The sequence below is a fragment of the Monopterus albus genome, unplaced genomic scaffold, assembly GCF_001952655.1.
Source record: "Monopterus albus unplaced genomic scaffold, M_albus_1.0 scaffold169.1, whole genome shotgun sequence".
Classification (NCBI taxonomy): Eukaryota; Metazoa; Chordata; class Actinopteri; order Synbranchiformes; family Synbranchidae; genus Monopterus; species Monopterus albus.
Window position 1 is genome coordinate 135540 of NW_018128049.1, and position 20996 is coordinate 156535.

Consider the following 20996-nt stretch of genomic DNA (forward strand, 5'->3'; position numbering starts at 1 on the left):
TATGTTCTAGTGAGACAACAGAAGTTCAGTGCCACTTGATATTCATGTAGTATTGATTGATGTGAATCTGATATAACAGACTGGAAGGTCCAGCTTTGATTTGATGCTAACCTCCCTGAAAACAGTCAGGGGAATCAGGTGTATACATTGTTAATTGTTCAAATAATCATTTTGAATACTAAAACAATATATCCCAAAGGTTGCCTCATACCAAACATGAGAGTGGGTCACAAATAACCTATTTAAAATCATGGACAAACACATGCATTTTTTTGACATGAAAGAGTCAGTTCAGTAAACCTGAATGGTTGTACGGTATTTATCCATGCAGATAGTTTGGGTTTTATTTGTCTGGGGTTAAGAAGTCTGGCTGAGATTCCTCTCTCTGCCGCCTCTCCTCGGTTACTCTGGATAATCGGCAGACCTCAGTGTCGCTAGTTTTCATAGTGACAAACGACAAACTAACAATGTGACTCAGTAAAGTGATGGGCTACCACATGCACCAGAACAGCTTCATGCACCTTGGAATTGATTCTCCAACTCTCTGAACTCTACTGGAGGGAGGAACACCATTCTTCCAAATGATATTCCTGTAGTGGTCAAATAATGTTAGACATTATTCACACACTGCTATTGTTACTTTGTTACTAGTTCATAGAGTTAAGGAATACACAGGAGTTGTTATGTTGGTTTTGAGAACGATTAATAAAGTGTGACGCTGCTCATCTTGCTAAAAAGTTACCACAATCTACGTGTGTGCTTTCTCCTCACAAACACCACATCGGTGACCCCAGTGCTATTGGATGGTTCCAGAGTTTAAATCGACATGACTGCTAATGCTTTGAAATTACTGGAGTTTTTAGGAGCAGCAAGCTACAGCATGGTTCACTAAGGCAGAAGTACAGTTTGCCCTTAGTGACATCACAGCAGATGACACAAGATATTACTGTTGTTACATCTCTCAGCAGGTCAACAGCAGCCACGATTGTGAGTTTACTGGAAGGTCCCCCAACACAAATAAGTATGCGACTTTAAAAACATACTATCCTGTCGCTGCTGTAGGTAAGACCACTCCACGCCCCTCACATGCCACTCCAGTCTTGAACGCAACATCATTGTTGACAGTGTTTTTACCATGTACCCTATGTAGTTAAAGCCAAGAAATTTTGCTTACCCTGCACTTTCAGGCACAGCCACCACCAGCCACTGCTGGCATCTCCCATAGATGTACGCTCCGGTGCCACCAACCCGACAGTGGTGGCTGCCAACAGCAGCAAGATCCCACCTTTGGAAAACACCAAGTCAAACTGTGCTTCAGAGGTTGGTGCTTTGCATGGAATTTTGTCTTGGCTAAGGTGAATTGGCCCTTGCTTGGTGCAGATATCTGGGGAGAGGATACCACCAGGTGCCTGTGTGGTGATCACAGTCTTGGGGACATCTTTAGGGCACACAGGCACCTGGCGGTATCCTCTCCCCAGGTCCACCTTAGGGAATATGGATTTTCTAGCTAAATATGCAGAAAAGTCCCATAGGTGTGGGACTGCGTAATGGTCCAGGACTGTGGTATTGTTGAGGAGGTGATAGTCTCCACACAGTTCGCAAACCCCATCAGGCTTAGGCATCATGGGCAGAGGTGAGGCCCATAGGCTGTTAAGAGCAGCGGATGAGTCCCAGCTTCTCCATGGTAGCAAACTCAGCCTTGGTGATGGCTAGACAGCAACCACAGACATATACTGGTGGGCCCATAGTGGAAAGGTGGTGTTCCACCCCATGCTTTCTCTTAGCAATGGAGAAGGTGGGTGTGCAAAGTTCAGAGAATTCAGCCAACAAGCAGTTAAAATCACAGGCGGATATAAGCCTACTAGTCAGGGTTGCAGTGTGAATGTCACTGAGTGTTCAGTGAAAAGAAACAAAAACCCTTGCATCCACCAGGCACTGGAGGTTGAGGGCATATAGGAAATCTGCACCAAGCAAGTGCCAATTCATCTTAGCCAAGTCAAACTGTGTTTCAGCAGTTGGTGCTTTTGGCCTGTTTGAGTTCCTGCACACCCCCTTTGGCCTTAAAAATGTGGCCCAGACATTCCAATGACTAACGGACTCTGTGTTGAAAGCCCTGGGCTTCCTTTTCGTTTGCCTTGATGATATATTCATCAGCAGCAATTCCAGGGAGGAACACTTCTCATGCCCCCGGTCCTCTTTGATTGCCTCAGCCAGCATGGGTTAATCATAAACCCCACCAAGTGCCACTTCAGGCAACTCATGACTTACTTTCATGGTCACCGCATCACCAAAGATAGGGCCGCCCCCTTGCCATCAAAAGTGGCCTTTTACACTGCATTCCAGGTCCACTCCAGGTTCCTTGACACCACTGTGACATGTCCACATAGACTTGCTAGGACCCCTCCCTCCTGTGGTTTCACACACCTACTCACTGTGGTGGGCAGAGCCACCAGGTGGCCAGAGACCATTCCTCTGTCATCCACTGCGACCCCTGATGTAGCACGAGTCTTCATAAGCAACTGGATTGCCCAGCTTGCCACCCCCTCTGACATCTCTTTGAACTGCAGCACACAGTTCATGTCAGCACCCTGGACTGCTGTGGCTCAGAACCTAGACATGAAGTTACACTGAATGACTGCTTACCACCCTCAAGCGAACAACCTATGTGAATGGGTTCCACCGCTCGCTGAAGGGTTTCTTGAGAGCCAGTCTAACTGACAGTGCCTGGCATGACCGGCTACCAAGGGTGCTACTGGGCCTCAGGACTGTGCCTAAAGAAAACTGTTCAGCAGATTTGGTGTATGGGCAGCTTTTTCGTGTGCCCAAAGATTTCATACCAACAGCCAATGTCCCCCCGGCCTGAAGCTCAGCACCACTGGATGTGGCTTCGCACTACAGCACACCCCCATACTAGGTCTCAACAGCTCTGCAGTTGGTAAACTGCCACTGAAGCCACCCTATTGGCCCATTTTGTGTTCTGGAACGAGGTGACAAGGCCTTTTTCATTGACATTAGGGAGAGGCACAACCTTATTTCTGCTGATCACCTTAAACTTGCCCATCGGGATCCCAACCAACCTTTCAAATCTGCTGCAACACCACAGTGTGTTAGACCTCAGCCATGGTTCACTTTTGCACCCCTAGACCCCTGCCAGACAGTTCTATGCCCCTGGATACTCCAGGTCCAATTGCTTCAACCCCACAGGGCTGCTCACAGGTGAGCTGTCTCTGCAAGGCCTGACAGACTGTCACTGCCTGTGATTATGAGTTCTGGGGGAACTGGTATACTGGCCAAACACTGTTAGACATAATTCACACATTGCCACTGTTGCTCTGTTACTAGTTCATAGAGTCAAGGAATACACGGCTGTAGTTCACATTGAGTTGCAAGAATATGCAGCTATAGAGACTGCTGTTAGGTTTCCAGTGGGTAGGACTCCTGCTATGGATGAGTGGGGGTTGTTTTGTTGTTGGTTTTTAAAATAATTAATAAAGTGTGACAGTTGCTCATCTTGCTAAAAGGTTACAGCAATCTACTTGTGTGCTTTCTGCTCACACACACCACATTCCTTTATTTGATGTTTTGCTGATTGTTGTGGAGAAAATCTCCCTGACCCCTTGTGTCCTATGGATGGGGACACTGTCATCCTAGAAGAGACCACACATTTATTCAGGTTTGTCCTTTAATGTATCACTTGTCTGAATCTTTTCAGTATAAAGTAATCAGGGCTGTGGCTACCACTGGGAGCAGTGATGTCTTCTGAATTTTTACTGAAAATTCTGTGGTTTCCAAAACTAGAGGCAAGCTTGGATCACAAACCTGGCAAAACATGTGACTGTCCCAGGTACCCCAGAAATCCTTGGTTCAATGTATACCAGCTGAATGTGCAACAGAAGCAGTCATGTGTAGTCTGCTCTGTGCACTGTACAGTATGACAGAACGGCCTTAACAACAATTTTTTTGCCTGTTCACGGTTATGCTGAGCCATGTCTGAGTGTTACGCAGGGTTTAAACTGAAGTGGACTTGCATGCTGCCAAATGGCATGATTTGAATGTGTCTGTGAAGAACTGTAAGCACACATTATTATATCTGTCTGCATGGGACTTTTATTTTGCCATTTTTTGTCTTTGTGATAGTAAATACTCATGTCTATCATTTTGTTTGAATAATTTTCAAACTAATAATGATACCAGTGTCATTCACCTTCATGAAATTGTGTTATGAAGGTCAAACTATCATGGGAATATTACTTTTAGGTGTAATGGCATTATGGGGAAATTGAGTTGCCTTGACGGAGGTTTACACTCTCTCTTTCATTTCAGAATCTCTTTGAATTTTCTGTCAAATAAATTTCTAAACAAATAAGCTGTTCTTTGGTGAGTCATCTGGTTAAATAGCTGTTAAAAACAACAATTTCTTTATGCACTCTGAGCTATGTGAGCTGCATTGTGTGGTGTGGTTCCAGTAGGTGACTGTATGATCTTGTAGCAGTGTGAACCCTGGTCCCCCCTGTGCCATTCCCTGCTGCCCTCTGAGGCGTTGCTGGGAGGTTTTTTTCTGCCTGGTTGCTGTTTTCTATGCACTCTATTCCCCAGAGCAGCAGTGTCATCATGATGCAAGCTGAAACCTGAGTGCCGACTACATGCATGGTCAGGCTGTCCTGTCACCTAGGCACCCTACTGGGACTGACCTTGACAGGAAGGGTGCCCAACAACATACCCAGAGACCTCATTGTTTCACACTATTGCTAAAATAAGAATCCACGCTCCTCCAAATGGTGCCCTCTGTGCAGTCCATTTCTCACAACAGTTTATCCAGAAACCCATACAGAGACATGTATCTCTTCTTATATGTCACTGCCATACATCTCATCTCATGTAATTTAAAGCCAGCAAACTAAAGTGAACTACAGGATAAACATCACAGGTACAATGCTGTGTGGGAAATACTATAGCCATTGTTTGAGCTGAAAGTAGCCTCTAAGGTTTTGTTAGTGACATTTTGGTTTGGATTTATTTGTAACACGTTTCATTGTATTTCACCCTTGACATTGTTGTTTATTTATTTATTTAGACACTTAGGAGATAATATTGTTAATTAGCACTAAAGACGAAGAACAGCATAGACTGATCTGAATGACTTTAGGTTTGCAGGCGCTTGGACATAAACCAAAGCACTGCACAAATTAAAACACTACAAAGTTATTACAATTCATCCTGAAGAGAACAAATCACTGCAAACATGACTAAAAACATGGATCATGCTTTAGTTTCCAGGAGTGCAAATTGTTTCGCAAATTTGAACATTTTGGTTGGGAGTGAACAGCTTCAGGATGACTTCAATACACACATTAGTGACTGAAATATAGTCCATAAACCTGAGATATAAACATGAGAGAAAGCATGCTTGAGCTTCAGCATACTGCCTAATTTCTTAAACTAAACTATTTTTATCAAACCTTCCACAGAGACCTTGGCAGAAACAGGCTAACCTATAATTTAACATAATCTAATAAGTGCTATATCAAATGACATTTTAAAATCATTGACATACTGTGTTGTAGATATTACCAGAATTGCAGAAGAAAAGAATGAGTTACAATTTATCACTGTGTTGTCATTGAAAATAATCAGTTTGAAAATTCACCTTGGACAAGTCACCAGTGTATCACAGAGTTGATACATGGAGATAGCCATATCTATGGGAAATTTAGTCACCAATCAACCTAGCCTGATAGTCTTTGGACTGTGGGAGGAAGGCAGAGTACCTGGAGGAAATCCACAGAGGCACGGGAGAACACGCAAACTCCATAAAGAAAAATCCCAGTCAACCCAGAACCTTCTTCCTGTGAGGTGATAGTGCTAACCACTGCACCACCATGCAAGAAATAGGAGAACTGTTTGGCTTCTGGGACTCTGTCTATACTGGACTTGATGGGAACTGGGAGTTCAACAGGGTCCCGAAGCTGAAAGTTGTCCCTGGGGCCCTCAGGGGGTTACTCCAGGCCTGCTCCCAGAAGCAGGTGTTCTGTGATACGTTGTTGTTTTTATTACAGCGTTTTCATGTATGTAGAGAAGTATATTTTTGCCTCATACTCTTTTGTATAGTAAAAGCAAGTATGTACCAAAGGTTCAGTTATCTGAAGGTCTTCAGATGTGATGCTCTTCAATATGACCAACTGAGGAGCTCAAAGATGATAGGTGATTGTATTTTGGGATGAAGTGGAGTTTGAAAGGCATAAAGAAGAAATTTCACTTTGAACAGTATGCGTACATATATATATATATGTATGTATATGTATGTGTGTGTGTGTGTGTGTGTGTGTGTGTGTGTGTGTGTGTGTGTGTAAACAGATGAGGCAGAGTTAAATTGCCTTTATCCTTAAAACATTAAAATCCCTTGTTGTCCCTTTGGCTTCCTCTCAGAGTCCAACTGCTGTTGTTGTCCCCTGCACCACTGAAACAAGCTCCTGAACCTCCTTTCTGTTCCCCTTCCACACACACACACACACACACCCTGCTGCTGTAATTATCACTGTGAGACAAACACTCTCTAACAGCTACACCTTGCTGACATCCAACATTCATTCAACATTCAACAGGAGTGTCCTCTCCTGTCGTCTCCCGCGTTATCACTGAACTCCTCAGCTGGAGAACAGCTGACAGGACACTCACGTTGGCCAAATCCAAATCCAAATATTTAAGCATCAAAGAGGCAAACAGGCTGCAAGGTTCCCTCGTCCGACCTGCGATTAAGAGAGCGTCAGGCAGGGGGAAGTTTAGTTCATTAGCTGGGTTGATGGAGTCCCCTGATAAGAATGTATAAACAGCTCCAAATTGCAGTGGCTATAGAAAGAACTTGCCCATTGGAAAAGGCTGCTTTCCACTAGGGCCAGAGTGCATGAATATTTTAAAGGGTAAATAATTAATAATTAACAGCAAACAGGCCAGTGATCAAATGGAGCAGCGTGGCAACAGACATGAAAAATCAGGCTCTTGTAAACAAAGACGAGGACCCAGATTTCCTCCTCTCTTACCGCCTTCTTTTAACGCCTTTTAAATATGTGCATTTTCAGTCGCCCCCCGCATCGCCATAAAAACACACACATGTATGTATGAACACACAACCTCCATATCAGCAACTCTGTCAAACACACACAAAGCACTGGCATAACCCCCTCTGTCACTCACTCACATTCATAACCACACTCATTTTCCTTCAGAAGAATGAAATTTTCACATATTCCTTGGTGACCCAGGGAATGTGACTGAGCGAGAACATTTGATCTGGCCACCCACTGTTTTGTGATGGAAAGATTTGCTTTTTAATACAATCGTCACTCCTCCCACCTGGATATGCCACACCAAGACAAATCCCAGCTGTGTGACTCCAAAACCTGACAGAGCTTAAAAATTCCCTTATTACCATTCCCTTAAAATAACCAGCAACACTAGCTCCCAACAATGGAGGAAATGCTAATCACAGCTCTTGGCGGCCTAGAGGAGCATGAAAACAGAGCCGCCAATATGGAGGCTTTGGTGCATGTGTAAAAGTGAGAAAGGAGAAGAAATAAGAAGAAGCTTCAGCTTTAATGACAAACATTCAGAGAAGCATCATGGCTCTTAAAAGCTGCTTCTCCAAAATCTGGCACATCTTGCTGCTTGACTTTAGCCAGAGGAGACATTTCATAAAAATCAGACTTAATCGTGTAAACAACACGCAGACAAACAGAAAACCACTGCAAACAAAAATAAAACAACTTTGGAAGCTGTGCACAGATCGCCTTCAGAGTTAATTTTAAAGTAAGCATCCGGTTCCTTGGAGATTTTAATTAATGCTTTAATATGCAAATAAGTTAGCAGAGATAAAATCATGACAAACAGATGGCAAGTGTGGGTAATTATTTTGTGAATCCAGCAGGGGCCTGTGTTAAAGTTATGGCATCGTTTTCCTCAGGCCTCTGCAGCCATAGAAGGTAGAGAGGGAGAATAAAAAACAAGTATCACTGATGAACTGCGACATAAATGACTTACTCCTGTCTCTAAGTGACACATTTGTGACCACAGTGATTCTGAATATATCACAAAAGGCAACATGTTAATGATTATCTAATTCTTAAGCCACCAATATCCCTCAATTCTAAATTACTGGGAGGTTTAAACGCACCAGTTCCAACAGTGCTGATATGCAAAGTGTATGCATTTCACTATGACAACACCACCAGTAGCCTAGGCAATGTTTTAGACACTTAAATAATCCAAATGACAAAACAATCTCATCCCAAGATCGATTTGGTTGTTTTGCTGGAACCTTCAATTACTGTAGATGTATGTCTTCAACAGCTAATGGACTTTGCCTACTTTTCATGGACTTGAACATTTTCAAATGTCCAATTTGTTAGCACTTCATTTCTCATTTTAAAGCTGGATTACCTAACTTCAAGCTCTAATTTTTGACTGTTAAGGGCGAAGTGAGAGTCAAAACAAACTCAAGCAGTATCCCCTCCTCTTCTCCCTCTGCTCCTCTTTGTTCCTCCCACCCTGTCTGTAAAACTGTGTCATATGTGGTCACGACAGCCAGAGACAGTTGAGGCAGTCAGGTAGCGCAGTAATAATAACCGGCTCCAGCACTAATGTATACGGAATATAGAGCCTATAGAGCCCATGGTTTTCAGTGGCATTGCAGCAACACAGTGTCAAATAAAGGGGTTTACATTTTAACAATATGCATGCAGATGTTGTATGACGCTGTTTGTAGCAGATGAATCTGCAATAACACAAGAAAATTATATAGAGGAATGATTTTTCCCAGTAATATTGATATAGTACTAATGTTCCAGCCACTATCGCTTCACATTCAATGTTACATACTTGACACACAGAACAATAAATTATATGTGAAACGAGAAATTTCATATTACACTTTGATAGTTGAACAACAAACAAACTCCCCACTTTTCTAGTTGTGTTGATGGTGTAAATTTTAATTTCTCACTAAAATTCTATATGGACTGCTGTGTTATGTCCAACATAAACTGGATCAAAACCGAGCCAAAATGAGCACACTGAGTAAAATTATTTCATTTGCTAATCACACTCATTTCTGCTAATTGGCCAACAAAACACTATCATTGCAGTCAGTTGGAATGACAAATAACCAGAATAATTCAATACACAGGTACAAAGTTGAAAAGCTAGCTAGCTTGCTAATGATGTTGACATATACATGTTAGCCAGCTACAGTACTTACATGCGTAGCAGGAAGAAAGTCACATCTGTGTCAGATTTTAGTCCTTTGTATGCTTTTAGTGCTCTCCATCTCCAACATGCCAAACTGATGTTAACCCTGGCTTGCCTTGGTCTTTCTTGCACTCTTTCTGTGCTACAGAATGTGGCCACATGGTTCTAACTGGTCTGCTTCCAACCTGAGTTGTACCTGCATAGGGAGCCTCCATGGTCCAGCTTTGAAATGAGCCATACTGGTTTGAAAAATGCATCTTTTACCCTCCGAACAACAGGGGTGTGGAAGAAGTGTGGTGTGAATTTTGACAACACTGGCCACAAAGGGCAAGAAAGAAACACATGGCCTGAGATTGCAGAGTGGGGTGGGGAGGGGTTACAGCCGGGAGAAAGCGGTTCTAGACATCCATCCATTTTCTAAACCGCTTAAGGGGGCTGGAGCCAATCCCAGTCAGCTGCAGGCAAGAGGCAGGGTACACTGTTACAGGTACCCTGGACAGGTCACCAGTCCATAGCAGGGCTAACACGCAGACGAACAACCACTCACACATACAATCACTACTACGGGCAATGTAGAGATGCCAATCAACCTATGCTACATGTCTTTGGACTGTAGGAGGAAGCCAAGCACCTGGAGAGAGCCCACACAAGCATGGGGAGAACATGCACAGAAAGGCCCTGGATCGCCCAGGGCTCGAACCCAGAACTTTCTCGCTGTGAGGCAACAGCGCTGAGCACCACTCCACCGTGCTGCCATGGTTCTAGACAACTTTTTACTTTATTTTCCAAATCTGTGCTACATTTCAGTTAATGCAGCTTTAAAGGTTGATATCCTAATTTCACTGTTAACCTTAGAAACAGTATGTCCGTGCAAATTCTCAGTCATCCAGCTCATAGTGTGCTGAAAAAACTTAGAAGAAGGCATTTGGACGTAGTTTGACCTCTTATCCAAGAGGCTTCATCAGTTCTGCCTGACTGGTAGTGAGCAGGAGGTATTTATCCCACTGGGTGGGGTTTCAATCTTTCGATGGCCAACAATGTCCATCAAGCAATTAAGTGTAGCCAGGAGTGTAATGACTTGTACATTGGTGAAACAAAAACAGCCACTGCACAAGCGCATGGCCCAACACAGGAGGGCCAACTCCAGTGGACCAGAGTCAGCAGTCCACCTCCACCTGAAGGACAAAGGACATTCTTTCGAGGACAGTGAAGTCCAGATCCTCTCCAGAGAACATCGCTGGTTTGAGAGAGGAGTCATGGAAGCTATTTTTGTCTAAAAAGAACACCCCTCACTAAATAGGGGTGGGGGACTAAGACACAACTTGTCATCCATCTACAATCCTGTTTGAGATCTCTACCCAAACATTTCCACCCCAATTCACACCAGGACAATAGACATAGGTCTACATGTGAGGTTTGAAAGACAGGAAACAACTCTGACAGATACCACTGTTGGCCACCAAAGAACTGAAACTCCAACGACTCAGTCCTTGGAGGACATTGTTGGCTGTTGAAGGACTGAAACCCCACCCAGTGGGATAAATACCACCTGCTCACCACCATTCAGGCAGAACTGATGAAGCCTCTTGGATGAGAGGTGAAATGTCTTCTACCTAAAAGTATGTCCAGATGCCTTCTGCTAACTTTTTTCAGCTTAGAAACAGTAGCTGAAAAAAATAATAAATATCACCTTTAAGTGGCTTTTCTTAGTGTAGTTTGGCATCTTCTTCTCTTCGTTCTGGTGCATCAAGCAGTGATTTGCTCAATCCTGCCCCCACTGATCGGAGGAATACCAGTTGGCATGGCCATCAGACAGAAAAAGTAAAACCTACCTAGGGAGTACTAATACACTATTGTCCCACTGTGCGTGTGACTTGTTTTGTTTACAGGATCCAGCTGCTGCAATAACAATTTATTTCATAGAAGGACCACTACTGACTGCTGCATTGCTTGTTTTACAACTGTACAAACAGTTCAGTCATTCAGTGCCATCAGAATTCAGGCCCGTATTTTCCCCCACATGCTTAGGTCATGGCTGGCTACTTTTATTTTAATAAAGAAGGAAAGCAGGAGTACTTTAAATTAAAAGGAGTATCATACAAAAACACTGATTTAATATTTAGTAAAGGACGTTTTTTCATTGTCTTCATTTTTTAAATATCCTGACAAGTATTGTATTGTAGACTTGTTATCTTGGCGGTATCATACCATAGGTTTTTGGTATGTTACATCACTGGTAGCTGTATATGCAAAGTAAACACTGCCAGTGCAGCCCCGCGATAATTACCCTTCAAATCAGCAAGTCTGCAGATTTTTGAAAACACACACACACACACACACACAGCTACATTGCTATATTGTAATTTGCAACTTATCAAAAACTGGGAAATCAGAGCAGGCCTGAGGCATAAGTGAAATAAGTGCAAGAATGTCCCACAAGAAAGCTTGTTTATGTTAGCTCCCCAATCTAGATATACAAAAAATTGGGTTTTAAATTTTGAAATATATAATTACCAATATTTAAAATGTGTAAATAAGATATATAAATGTTGATATAAAAAGTGATTCACTTTGTCATTATTAGTATTTATTGTATTGTCTTGTATTTAAAGTATTGTCTTTTAAAAAATATATTAAAAAAAGGAAACTTTCTTGATAAAGGTTCTGTATAAGTTGAAGTTGTTTAAGTTATTTAATTGTAATTGTACCTACAGTCAATTGCTCTGTACTTTTGCATTTTTTAAACCAAAAGCAGTTACAGTGGTTTACTTGTTTACAGTAAATGCTGGTTTATTCTATTACCTTTCAGTCCACCAGGTTCAGTATATGACTTAGTACCACTCTTGTGAGTTTGCGACCTTTTAATATTAAAAAACCATAGAAGCATAAAAACATGCCAAGCTGACACTGATATGATGGAAGCAAACAGCTACAATTAATGCAATTGATAATAGGTGTGTTAGATTTACCATTCATGTGTGAATGATCAAGTATTGACAATAGTTAATAGTACTGGCAACAAAGAGGAGGCTGAGGGCCCCCAAATCAAGTTTTACCTAGGGCCCATAAAGGATTGGGCCGGCCCTGTAGGAAATAATGACTTTACTTACTTATTTGAACAGTTATTCTACAAGTCTTGTGCTGTAAATCCTCCACAGTCTGTCTTAAGTCCAGCTTCTTGGTGCTATTGATTTCAATAGATAATATGGCAAATCTAGCCAGGTCTGGCTGGTAACAATGGTGGAATCATTGTGCTAGCCAGGGCATCCTCTTTATTAGTCACTGTGAACTCATCTTTGCACACACTAACCGACAGCAAAGCAGAACAAACCAAAAAGAATCTGATTTCTTCAGTTTTATAGCTTGAGGCTCTGGTGCTATTCACTGTTGTGCTGAATAACTCGTACTTCTTTCTTTATCAGTATTGTTGCTAAACTCTACAAGTTACTGCAGAAACTCACATAAGGCAACATGCAAGTATCTAACATACCCTGAACCACATACAACAAAACTACCATTTAAAACCAAGGGAAACAGCATATAAAGTCACTGGTCTGCTAGCCGTGTTTTAGCAGAAGAGCCACTGTGCAAGTCCAAATGAGGCTAAAAGGGACTCGTGTCCCTAACAGTACCAACCTGCTCCTGTGGGGGCATGTGGTCCAAATCCAGGCTAGCAAGAGAGCGGTTGATCCTCAGGGCCAGACACAAGGCCATTAGTCCTCCAAGCTTCACCTGATTCTGACGGAGGTCTAGACGCTGAATGTGATGGTTCTCGGCAAGGAACTCAGCCAATGCCACAGCACCTACAATAAAGAAAACATTTCAGCTGGATCCTGTAAACAAAACAAGTCACACGCACAGTGGGACAATAGTGTATTAGTACTCCCTAGGTACTTGGCCAGTAGTAGTCAACAATAGTTGACAGTTGGGCGAGCTTAGTTTCATCTTGCAAACGTTTCTTGACACTCTCCTGTAAGTAATTGTCTAGACTGCACTTTTTTTTTTACGAGCCTTACATTTCTTTTAGATCTTAACTTTTTCACTGGGCTTTGGTTTTAAGCTAACCTAAGTGGAAAATCTATGGTTTGACTTCAGAGGCCAAGACTTAGCCCTGTCTCTGAAAAATGTTTATGGAGTTAAAATCAAATGTGGACAAGCTAATTTTTCTTAAGATTAGTACATTATAGAGAGGTGATGAGTAAAAATCGCGAGTCATTATATGATACAGTATGTATAGGAAGCAAAGCTAAATCCTTATGCATGTGTTCAGTTTACTAGTTATGAAACTTTACTTACAGATAAAAAAGATTTGTGGATAAAATATCAACAGGCTAAAGGTACTTTTAAACACCAGTGATTTGAGGGTGAAATTTCCAATTTTAAAACTAAATTAACCATCTCTATTTAGAGTTGACACAATTAGTTGACTGATTAGTCAACTGACAGAAAAATTATTGGCATGTACAGTATATTGTTAATCAACTGCAGCATAGTGGTGCAGTGGTTCTTGTTAAATGCTGGCTGGGAATGGCTCCATTATGTTTTATTTTAATGAGGCTAATCTTGATAAGCACCGAAACTGTACTACATGTTAAAATCCTACTGTGTATGGACTGTTGTACCATGACAGGTGATGCTGGCTTGGGCCAAGCTGAGCTGCAGTACTGAGCAGTTCACCATTAAAGGCTCTCTGATGATCTGGATGCCTTCATTTCCCAGCAGGTTCTCACCCAAATCCAGGACCTGCAGCACCTTCAGCACTGGCTGAAAAGCAGTGATCGTGAAGTCACACATGATCCAATCGTTGCTTTAAACTCTGTGTAGCGCACTACTTCCAGTGTGTGCATGTAAGTGTGGAAAGGCTGAGAAATTTTAATTATCATTATTATTATGCAGTGATTATTATTCTTTTTCAAAATGTTTCCTCTCATGTTAAATGCTCAGAACTTCTGTTTCCACTCTCCAGAGCCACATTAGCATTGAAGGTTGATTAGCTGGTGCATAAAGCTGGGGGTGTCTGGGCCACGAGGGGCCCATGTAGCCCAACAGCTTGAAGAGGAACATGCCTCCCACTCCTTGGTTGCCCCCTCGCCTCGCCACCCTTGTTAAACTCCTCTGGTCACTGCTCTGAAGAGAGAGGGAGCGTGGGGGCGGAAAGGAAGCCAGGAAGGCAACCGACAGACCCGGAGAGCGCCTTCTTCTGAGTTAATTTGCACCGTGGTGACAACAAACACACTTGAGAGGGTCCCCCCCTTCTCCTTGCTGAGTTGCGGCACACAGAAGCACCGGCACATCCAACGCGTGGCGAGAAGCTTCTGTGGCGAAGAGGGGAGGAGGAGAGGGAGGAAGAGCTTCTCGAATGGGTATGCGCGAGGGATAATAGCAGACAATTAAAGAGGCGACTGCGTGGTTGAGAGTGTGTGAGAGTCAAGCATGGTTGAAGCCTGTCAAATGTAAACCACAGGAGGGTTGGAGTGAGAAGTTTGAGGGGGGTAGGAGTGTGAAGCCACCAAAAACACAGTATGCTTTCACACATGACATGCTGGCTTTAAAAAAAAAATCTACAGAAGCATGCATAGTAGAAAAATGAAAGCCCAGCATGACATGTTCACCTTAAAAATCATTTTTTTCCATCATTTCAAAATTTTTACCTATTTATTTATTTGTACAAAGAGTAAATTTAGACATCATCAGCAAAATTCTAGAAGTCAGACTCAAGCAGATTTTGGCCAAGATCTGAGTCCCTCATCTTAGTCCTTCAAAAGACAAGCCAGCGAGCCAGGAGGACAGAGAGTAAAAGCAGATACACCAACCAGAAAGGTTAATAACAGCTCTTCTCATCATCATATTCGACACAACCAGCTACGGGTCTAATTATCATCATTATGGCCTGCAAGGACATCCACTTATCCCCATGACTGGCAGGCCACATGAGCAGCCCTGCTTAACACACATCTATTATTTAATCAAACCGTTACTTCTTTTGGTATCACTGGAGGAGACATGGGAAATGTGTGTGTGTGCGTGTGTGTGAGCATATGAGGCAGGCCTTTAATTTCTAGCCTTTTGACTTCCACAATCGCCACTCACATGACAGGAAGGTGCAGTTTATGCTGCCAATCAGGCGGAAGGAATGCATGTTATTAGGAGTGTACAATGCAGCATGTGGAGGTGGGACATTTTACAGAAAGGGGAATTCTCTGGATCAGGCCCAGCACTCTCATTTCCTTGGTACCAGATAGAAAAAACAGGTATCAGATGAACAGTTTAGCATAGCTACTGCAAAGTTATGAGGGTTGTTCTGATCACCTCATGGTCAGAAATAGTCATTTCAGTATCTTGATGAAGTTGTAGCTTTAAGTGCAAAATCTCTCTTTCTGTTTAGAGTGCTTCCTTCCTGAGCTGTGGTGGAAGGACAGTAACACAGAGAGAATTTGAATTCCACGTGATTTGTCCAAATCAGATTGCTGCTATTATTAACTTCAGATAAATATTGGAATACATTCAGTATGTATTGAGAAGAGGTGCATTGTAAGTGCACGTTACACAATGTCTGAATTACTCTCACATTAAAGTCATATAATTTCAATACAATTTTAAAATCATGACCATGCTAAGTCGCTAATGTTACCAAAACAAACACATTGGTTTTAGAAGACCAGGAGATTGTTTAGAGCCACTATCCAGAGCGGGAAGCCAATAATGGACGGTCGACATGCTCAATAATCTCCACATGCTAACAACAAAAATGTGAGTCCTCACCTGAAGAGGGAGTAATGATTATTAACAAAATTCCACAACCACCAATAAACCAACTGAAGACTGGAAATCGATGAGAGACTCTTTGACTTGTTCTCAGTGATTGAGAGCTCAACTATAATAATTTTTAATCAACATGATAACTTGGATTAATGTTTAAGAATAGTAGTTGTTGATTTATTTAGTGGTAAGCCAATCAAACCAAGACTGTTGATTACTTTAATTTTGTCTTATTGCTATTCTGTAACTCCTTTAAAATCTATAAAAGGTTTCTAAAAAGGTTAGATTCTCTTTCTCTTTATTGAGTCAGTCTGTCCCTTATTATTAATGTTATTATTACTATTCTTTTTATGGGTTTAGAATGGTTTTAGACCTTGCATGTAATGATGTTTAAAGCTGCATATGATGGTTAACATAAATTACAATATAAGTAGTTTAAATGTGGTTAACCTCTTAAAGAGAAAATCAGTGATGATTGCTAATTAGTATTAAATAACTGACAAAATATTCAGACAGAATAGTTACAAGATACTTTAGGAAATAGTCAACTGTTTACACCTTACATTATATACACTACAATTTGAGAGTCCTGCTTAAAAAATAACTTATGTCAGTTAAAGACTGTGCAATGCAAATATGGTCATAAGTGGCCAGCGCCACAGCTTTTATGGGTTACTTCAGACAAAAACTTAAAATTCCTCAAAGAGCCAGAGTATATTGGTTCAATAAAAATTTCTTAGTAGAATAACATCTGAAGGTATGAGAGGGTAGCTGCCTATAACTGCTGGTTGTTATCATTCAGGAGGATTTGGGGTCTTGTCCTGAATTAATAACATGTAAGAGGGAGGTCTGCAAGTTCATGGTAGTCAATTACTGAGTGAATATCTCCACCAGTCAAGCAGTGTTTGGTGCTTTAATATGTGTCTCTGTGCTACTGTTTATCTACTTTATATTTAACCTGTGCTGTTTGACACTCAGTGTAGACGGCAAAGTAAGAATTTCATTGTGCGGGGAAACACGTTTCTATACTGTGCATATGACAATAAATGCTTTGAATCTTGAAATATGCCACCTTAGTGTGAGAGGTTAAGCTCTGTCCCTACGTACAGTATGTCCAGGGATTAGCGATACTGTGGCCTTCATACATGCGCCTATATATTGTGCACAAATGTGATGTCAGATCAGCAGTTCTCCATGACCCCTTGCTGGAGTCCATATCCTCTCATATAAATTTTTCCTCTCAATGACCAATGAATTCTGAAACTAGTTAGTTATGGAACTAGAAACAGGCCGAAAATTTTCACTAAGAAGTGAGTTTTTTGTTTTTCCTTTTAACCTGTTTCATACCCTCCCGCCACAAGTGGTGTGGCAGATGTACTAGAGGTCTAATCTGACCCTGGAATAAGATCATTTTTCATTTAGCTACAGTAGGATGCTACCAGCTGCCTTTCATTGTTTTTTATGACTTATAAAAACAGATGCTGGAGGTATCTATGATAGAATTCCTTGCACTGACTATAAATCCAGCTTCACACTTTGTCACACCCCTCAGAATCAGACAATTTTATGACCAAAGTTATAAAGCTGTTAAGTGATCCAATGAGCACTGTATTTGGAGCATAGCAAGGTGTTTCCGTATAACACATAATGATTTTTATTTATGGTGGAAAAAGGAAACATTTTGTTCTAACTAATTATTTTTGCACTAAATTACTGTAGAACACAATGTTTTGCAAGAAGCGCTGGCCCTGCCATTGTCCCAAAGGCCTGGCTCATATGCCTACAAACATGGTTGCCTCTTGAGAACAATGACTATGCCATTCAGTCTACAGCTACAGGCTGAAGACATTTCCTGTAAAAGAAGAGGTCTGTTCTTCAGCACTGGAAAACATTTATACACTAACTGTCAGCACTATCTGATTTTGTTCCAAACCAAAAGTTGGTATTTATTTCTCACCAGAGTCTTAGCCAGATGGACCATGCCTTTTGCAGTGATCTGGTTATTCCTTAGGAATAAGACCTTCAGACCTGCCGTCTGCCATCTCAGACCATCACACAGCTCCTCCAAACCTGGATCAAAAACAATTACACACACACAAAACATGACATTATGGTAATTCACAAAACATGTTCAGCATAACTGTTTGTCTCGTCTTGTTTGTAAGCTTAATGGCACTGACAGATGTTTAGTGGGAGTGTTGCTACAGTGGTACTTGAGCTCCACTAAATATGACAAGGGTTTACTATGAGCTTAACCTTTTCGCATGTCTATATTAATTAGACAATAATAATAAAGCTGGACTGCACAAGTTTGCAAACTGACTGTGTGACAACTCCTCCCACTATCAGGCTGCTGGCAGGCAAAGTTATGAAGGTCACTCTTTAATTAGAAAAAAAAATGAACAAGGGGTGCATAAGTATTATCACAAGATTGTGTCTCTTACACAGTGAGAACAATGCTGCTTTGGTCTTGGAAATAATGCACATTTCTTAAACATGAATTACCTGAACATACTGCATTTTTGTAAAATGTTGAGCTAATCCTTTAAAATCCAATTATATGAGTTATTAGTTTTTCTGCACCTAATGCACACACACACACACAAAGCTGCACTTTCATTGCATGAATATAAACATGTGAACTCTGACCTATGAATTAGCATTCTGACAAATGTGTTAACAGTATTCCATTTTCTGATTGAGTTGAGAAGATTTACATCAGTCATATGTCTGTGTGTTAAGGACAGCTCCATAGTAAGCACATGGTTAGCCTAGCTTAGCATTAAGGCTGGTAGCAGGAGGACTTGGGCTCTGTCCACAGTTGAAAAATATCCCTGCTAACATCTGTTTCCCCTTTTAAGCCCTGCTCTATTTCTAACTGACTGAGCAAACATTTCCTCCATTAAATAAATTTAATAACTAGGATGAACATGTCTCACATAGACAAAATCACGTGACCCACATTGTTACATATTTTGCACTTCACAACTTTGAATACACATACAGTAGGTTTTTATTCTGTACCAAAGATAAGCATCTTACCATCATCTGCTACAGCATTGTTGCTGATCTCCAGAGTCTGTAAAGTGGTGTTGTAGCGTAGTAGGTCTCCAAGCTGCAGGGCATCCTGGTAGCTGTTTAGCAGATTGTTGGTAAGGTGGAGCTCTTGCAAAGCTTTGTTTTTCTTCAGTGCACCAACTACAGGCAGCAAGGAAGGAAATAAGTGCTCAAAAGATCAGGATCCAAAATTTGTATTGCCCCCCTTAACCTATTTGAACAAATAGCAAATACATAATATGACTTATACATTTGTGTAATTTGTCTGTTTTATCATGCAAAACCAACTTTGTCTGTGGTTTTCAGTACTGATAAAATCAGCACTGCAGGAAGATTCTGGCATTTTTCCCTTAGCCTTTTTATAGCGGTGGCTAATCTGACTACAGTTGAATCATGTTAACTTTGCACTCGCCACCTCTGTTGTAGATTTGGGTTTGGTGGATGCCAGAAAAAAACAGCTACATTAGTCCAAGTTTCTGTGTTTACATCACTTGGACTCAGTGAAAGGTATTTGAAATGGTTTCTTTAAAATAAAAGCTTTATTTGGAAAGCTTTAGGGGCCTTTAACTATTTCCCCTGACTGATTTTTACCAAACTGGTAGGATGACTTGTAAAAATGGCCACAATAATGGTAACGAGATCCTGTTCTTTTAAGGTTGTAACGATGAAAGCTCCTTGATTTTTAGATTTTATTAAGATGTCTTCCCCCGATCATATTAGTTGTTGGCACTGTTGTGGAAGTTACTTTGAAAGTGCAGCTTTGCAAGCTACCAGTTACTTCACAGTGGAAGAAGTGGAGCCACAGCAAAGCTACTCTAGGGAGAGGTCTAGCTGGTTAACTAAAGCTGCTTAGAAAAAGTAGTTCAAAATACTTTGTACAAAATGTGCATGAGGGACAAAATTATAACCAAAAAAACAAAGTCACATGCCAGCAAACATGCCACTCGGTTGTTTTTATTACCTGTGACCTAAACGTGAACTAAGTAAAACAATCCCATCTGGGCTTTTCACAAAGACAACATTGCAAGGAGTGTTATATTTCCGTGTAAACAAATCTGGATTTTGTGTTATCTGGCTACAACTAAAACAGCAAAAAGGCAAATATAGAACCTGTGTCATTTTAGACTGTTTGACTGACTTGGTCTAAATTAAACGGGCCTGTTGTTTTACTTGTCAGTTTTGTAACAGTGTTAACAACCTAAACAGTCTTCAGCTTGCACATCTTTAGACAGTATGAACAGATTGAACACCAGTCTAAATAGTGGGCCTGTCTTTTTACTTGTCAGAGCAGAATCTCTCATTTATATGACATGAACAGTCTCTCAATGTCAGTTACGCAGTGGTAAAATGAAAAAAAAAAAATTCTTTATTTTTATGGCCCATAACTGTAGTAGTTCAGTAGTTCACTACACAAAAAAGTCATTTAACTACTTGAATCGCTATGTGAATATGTAGTTGAACTACCAGCAAACTACTGCAAAGTGTAACTAATCTACTCGTTTAATTACATTTAGTTCACTACTCCCCAACACTGGTTGTTGGTGGGAACCAAGATGGGGATCAGATCTTTGGGGAAGCACTAGCAATTTCTACTGGTTAGTTAGGGCACTTGCATGAAGGCAGGTGGAATCTGAGGGGATAATGTGAAGCTCCTCGCTGAAAGGTGATACAGAGGACATGCATTACTATCTAAAACTTCAGAACAGAAGCACTGCTAGCAGAGGAGTTGGCAGGGAGGACTAGAGAATATCAGCATTTTATATTCCAACTTAGAATGGAATAGAGGACCACTCTGTAACCCCTCACCCAATTAAAATATGTAGACTGTTTTATATTGATATTAGATATGATCCATCATACAAGTCTGTCCTAAACATGCCAAACATAGGGCCTCCAGACTGTAACTGTGATAGACTGACTGATGGCAAGTGAACTTGAGC

At 41.3% G+C, this 20996-nt stretch overlaps 1 protein-coding gene across 1 annotated transcript in view; it reads right to left on the minus strand.

The window, feature by feature from the left end:
• Positions 1-1650: 1650 nt before the first annotated feature.
• Positions 1651-20996, minus strand: part of LOC109969042 (protein phosphatase 1 regulatory subunit 37) — a 30186-nt gene continuing 10840 nt past the window's right edge. Inside the window, exons 6-11 of the mRNA XM_020615693.1 lie at positions 19042-19197; positions 17957-18069; positions 13863-14004; positions 12877-13043; positions 2433-2561; positions 1651-1779 (exon numbers count right to left, since the gene is read on the minus strand). Coding sequence (XP_020471349.1) covers positions 1651-1779; positions 2433-2561; positions 12877-13043; positions 13863-14004; positions 17957-18069; positions 19042-19197 — 836 coding nt within the window. The remainder of the gene's footprint in view (positions 1780-2432; positions 2562-12876; positions 13044-13862; positions 14005-17956; positions 18070-19041; positions 19198-20996) is intronic.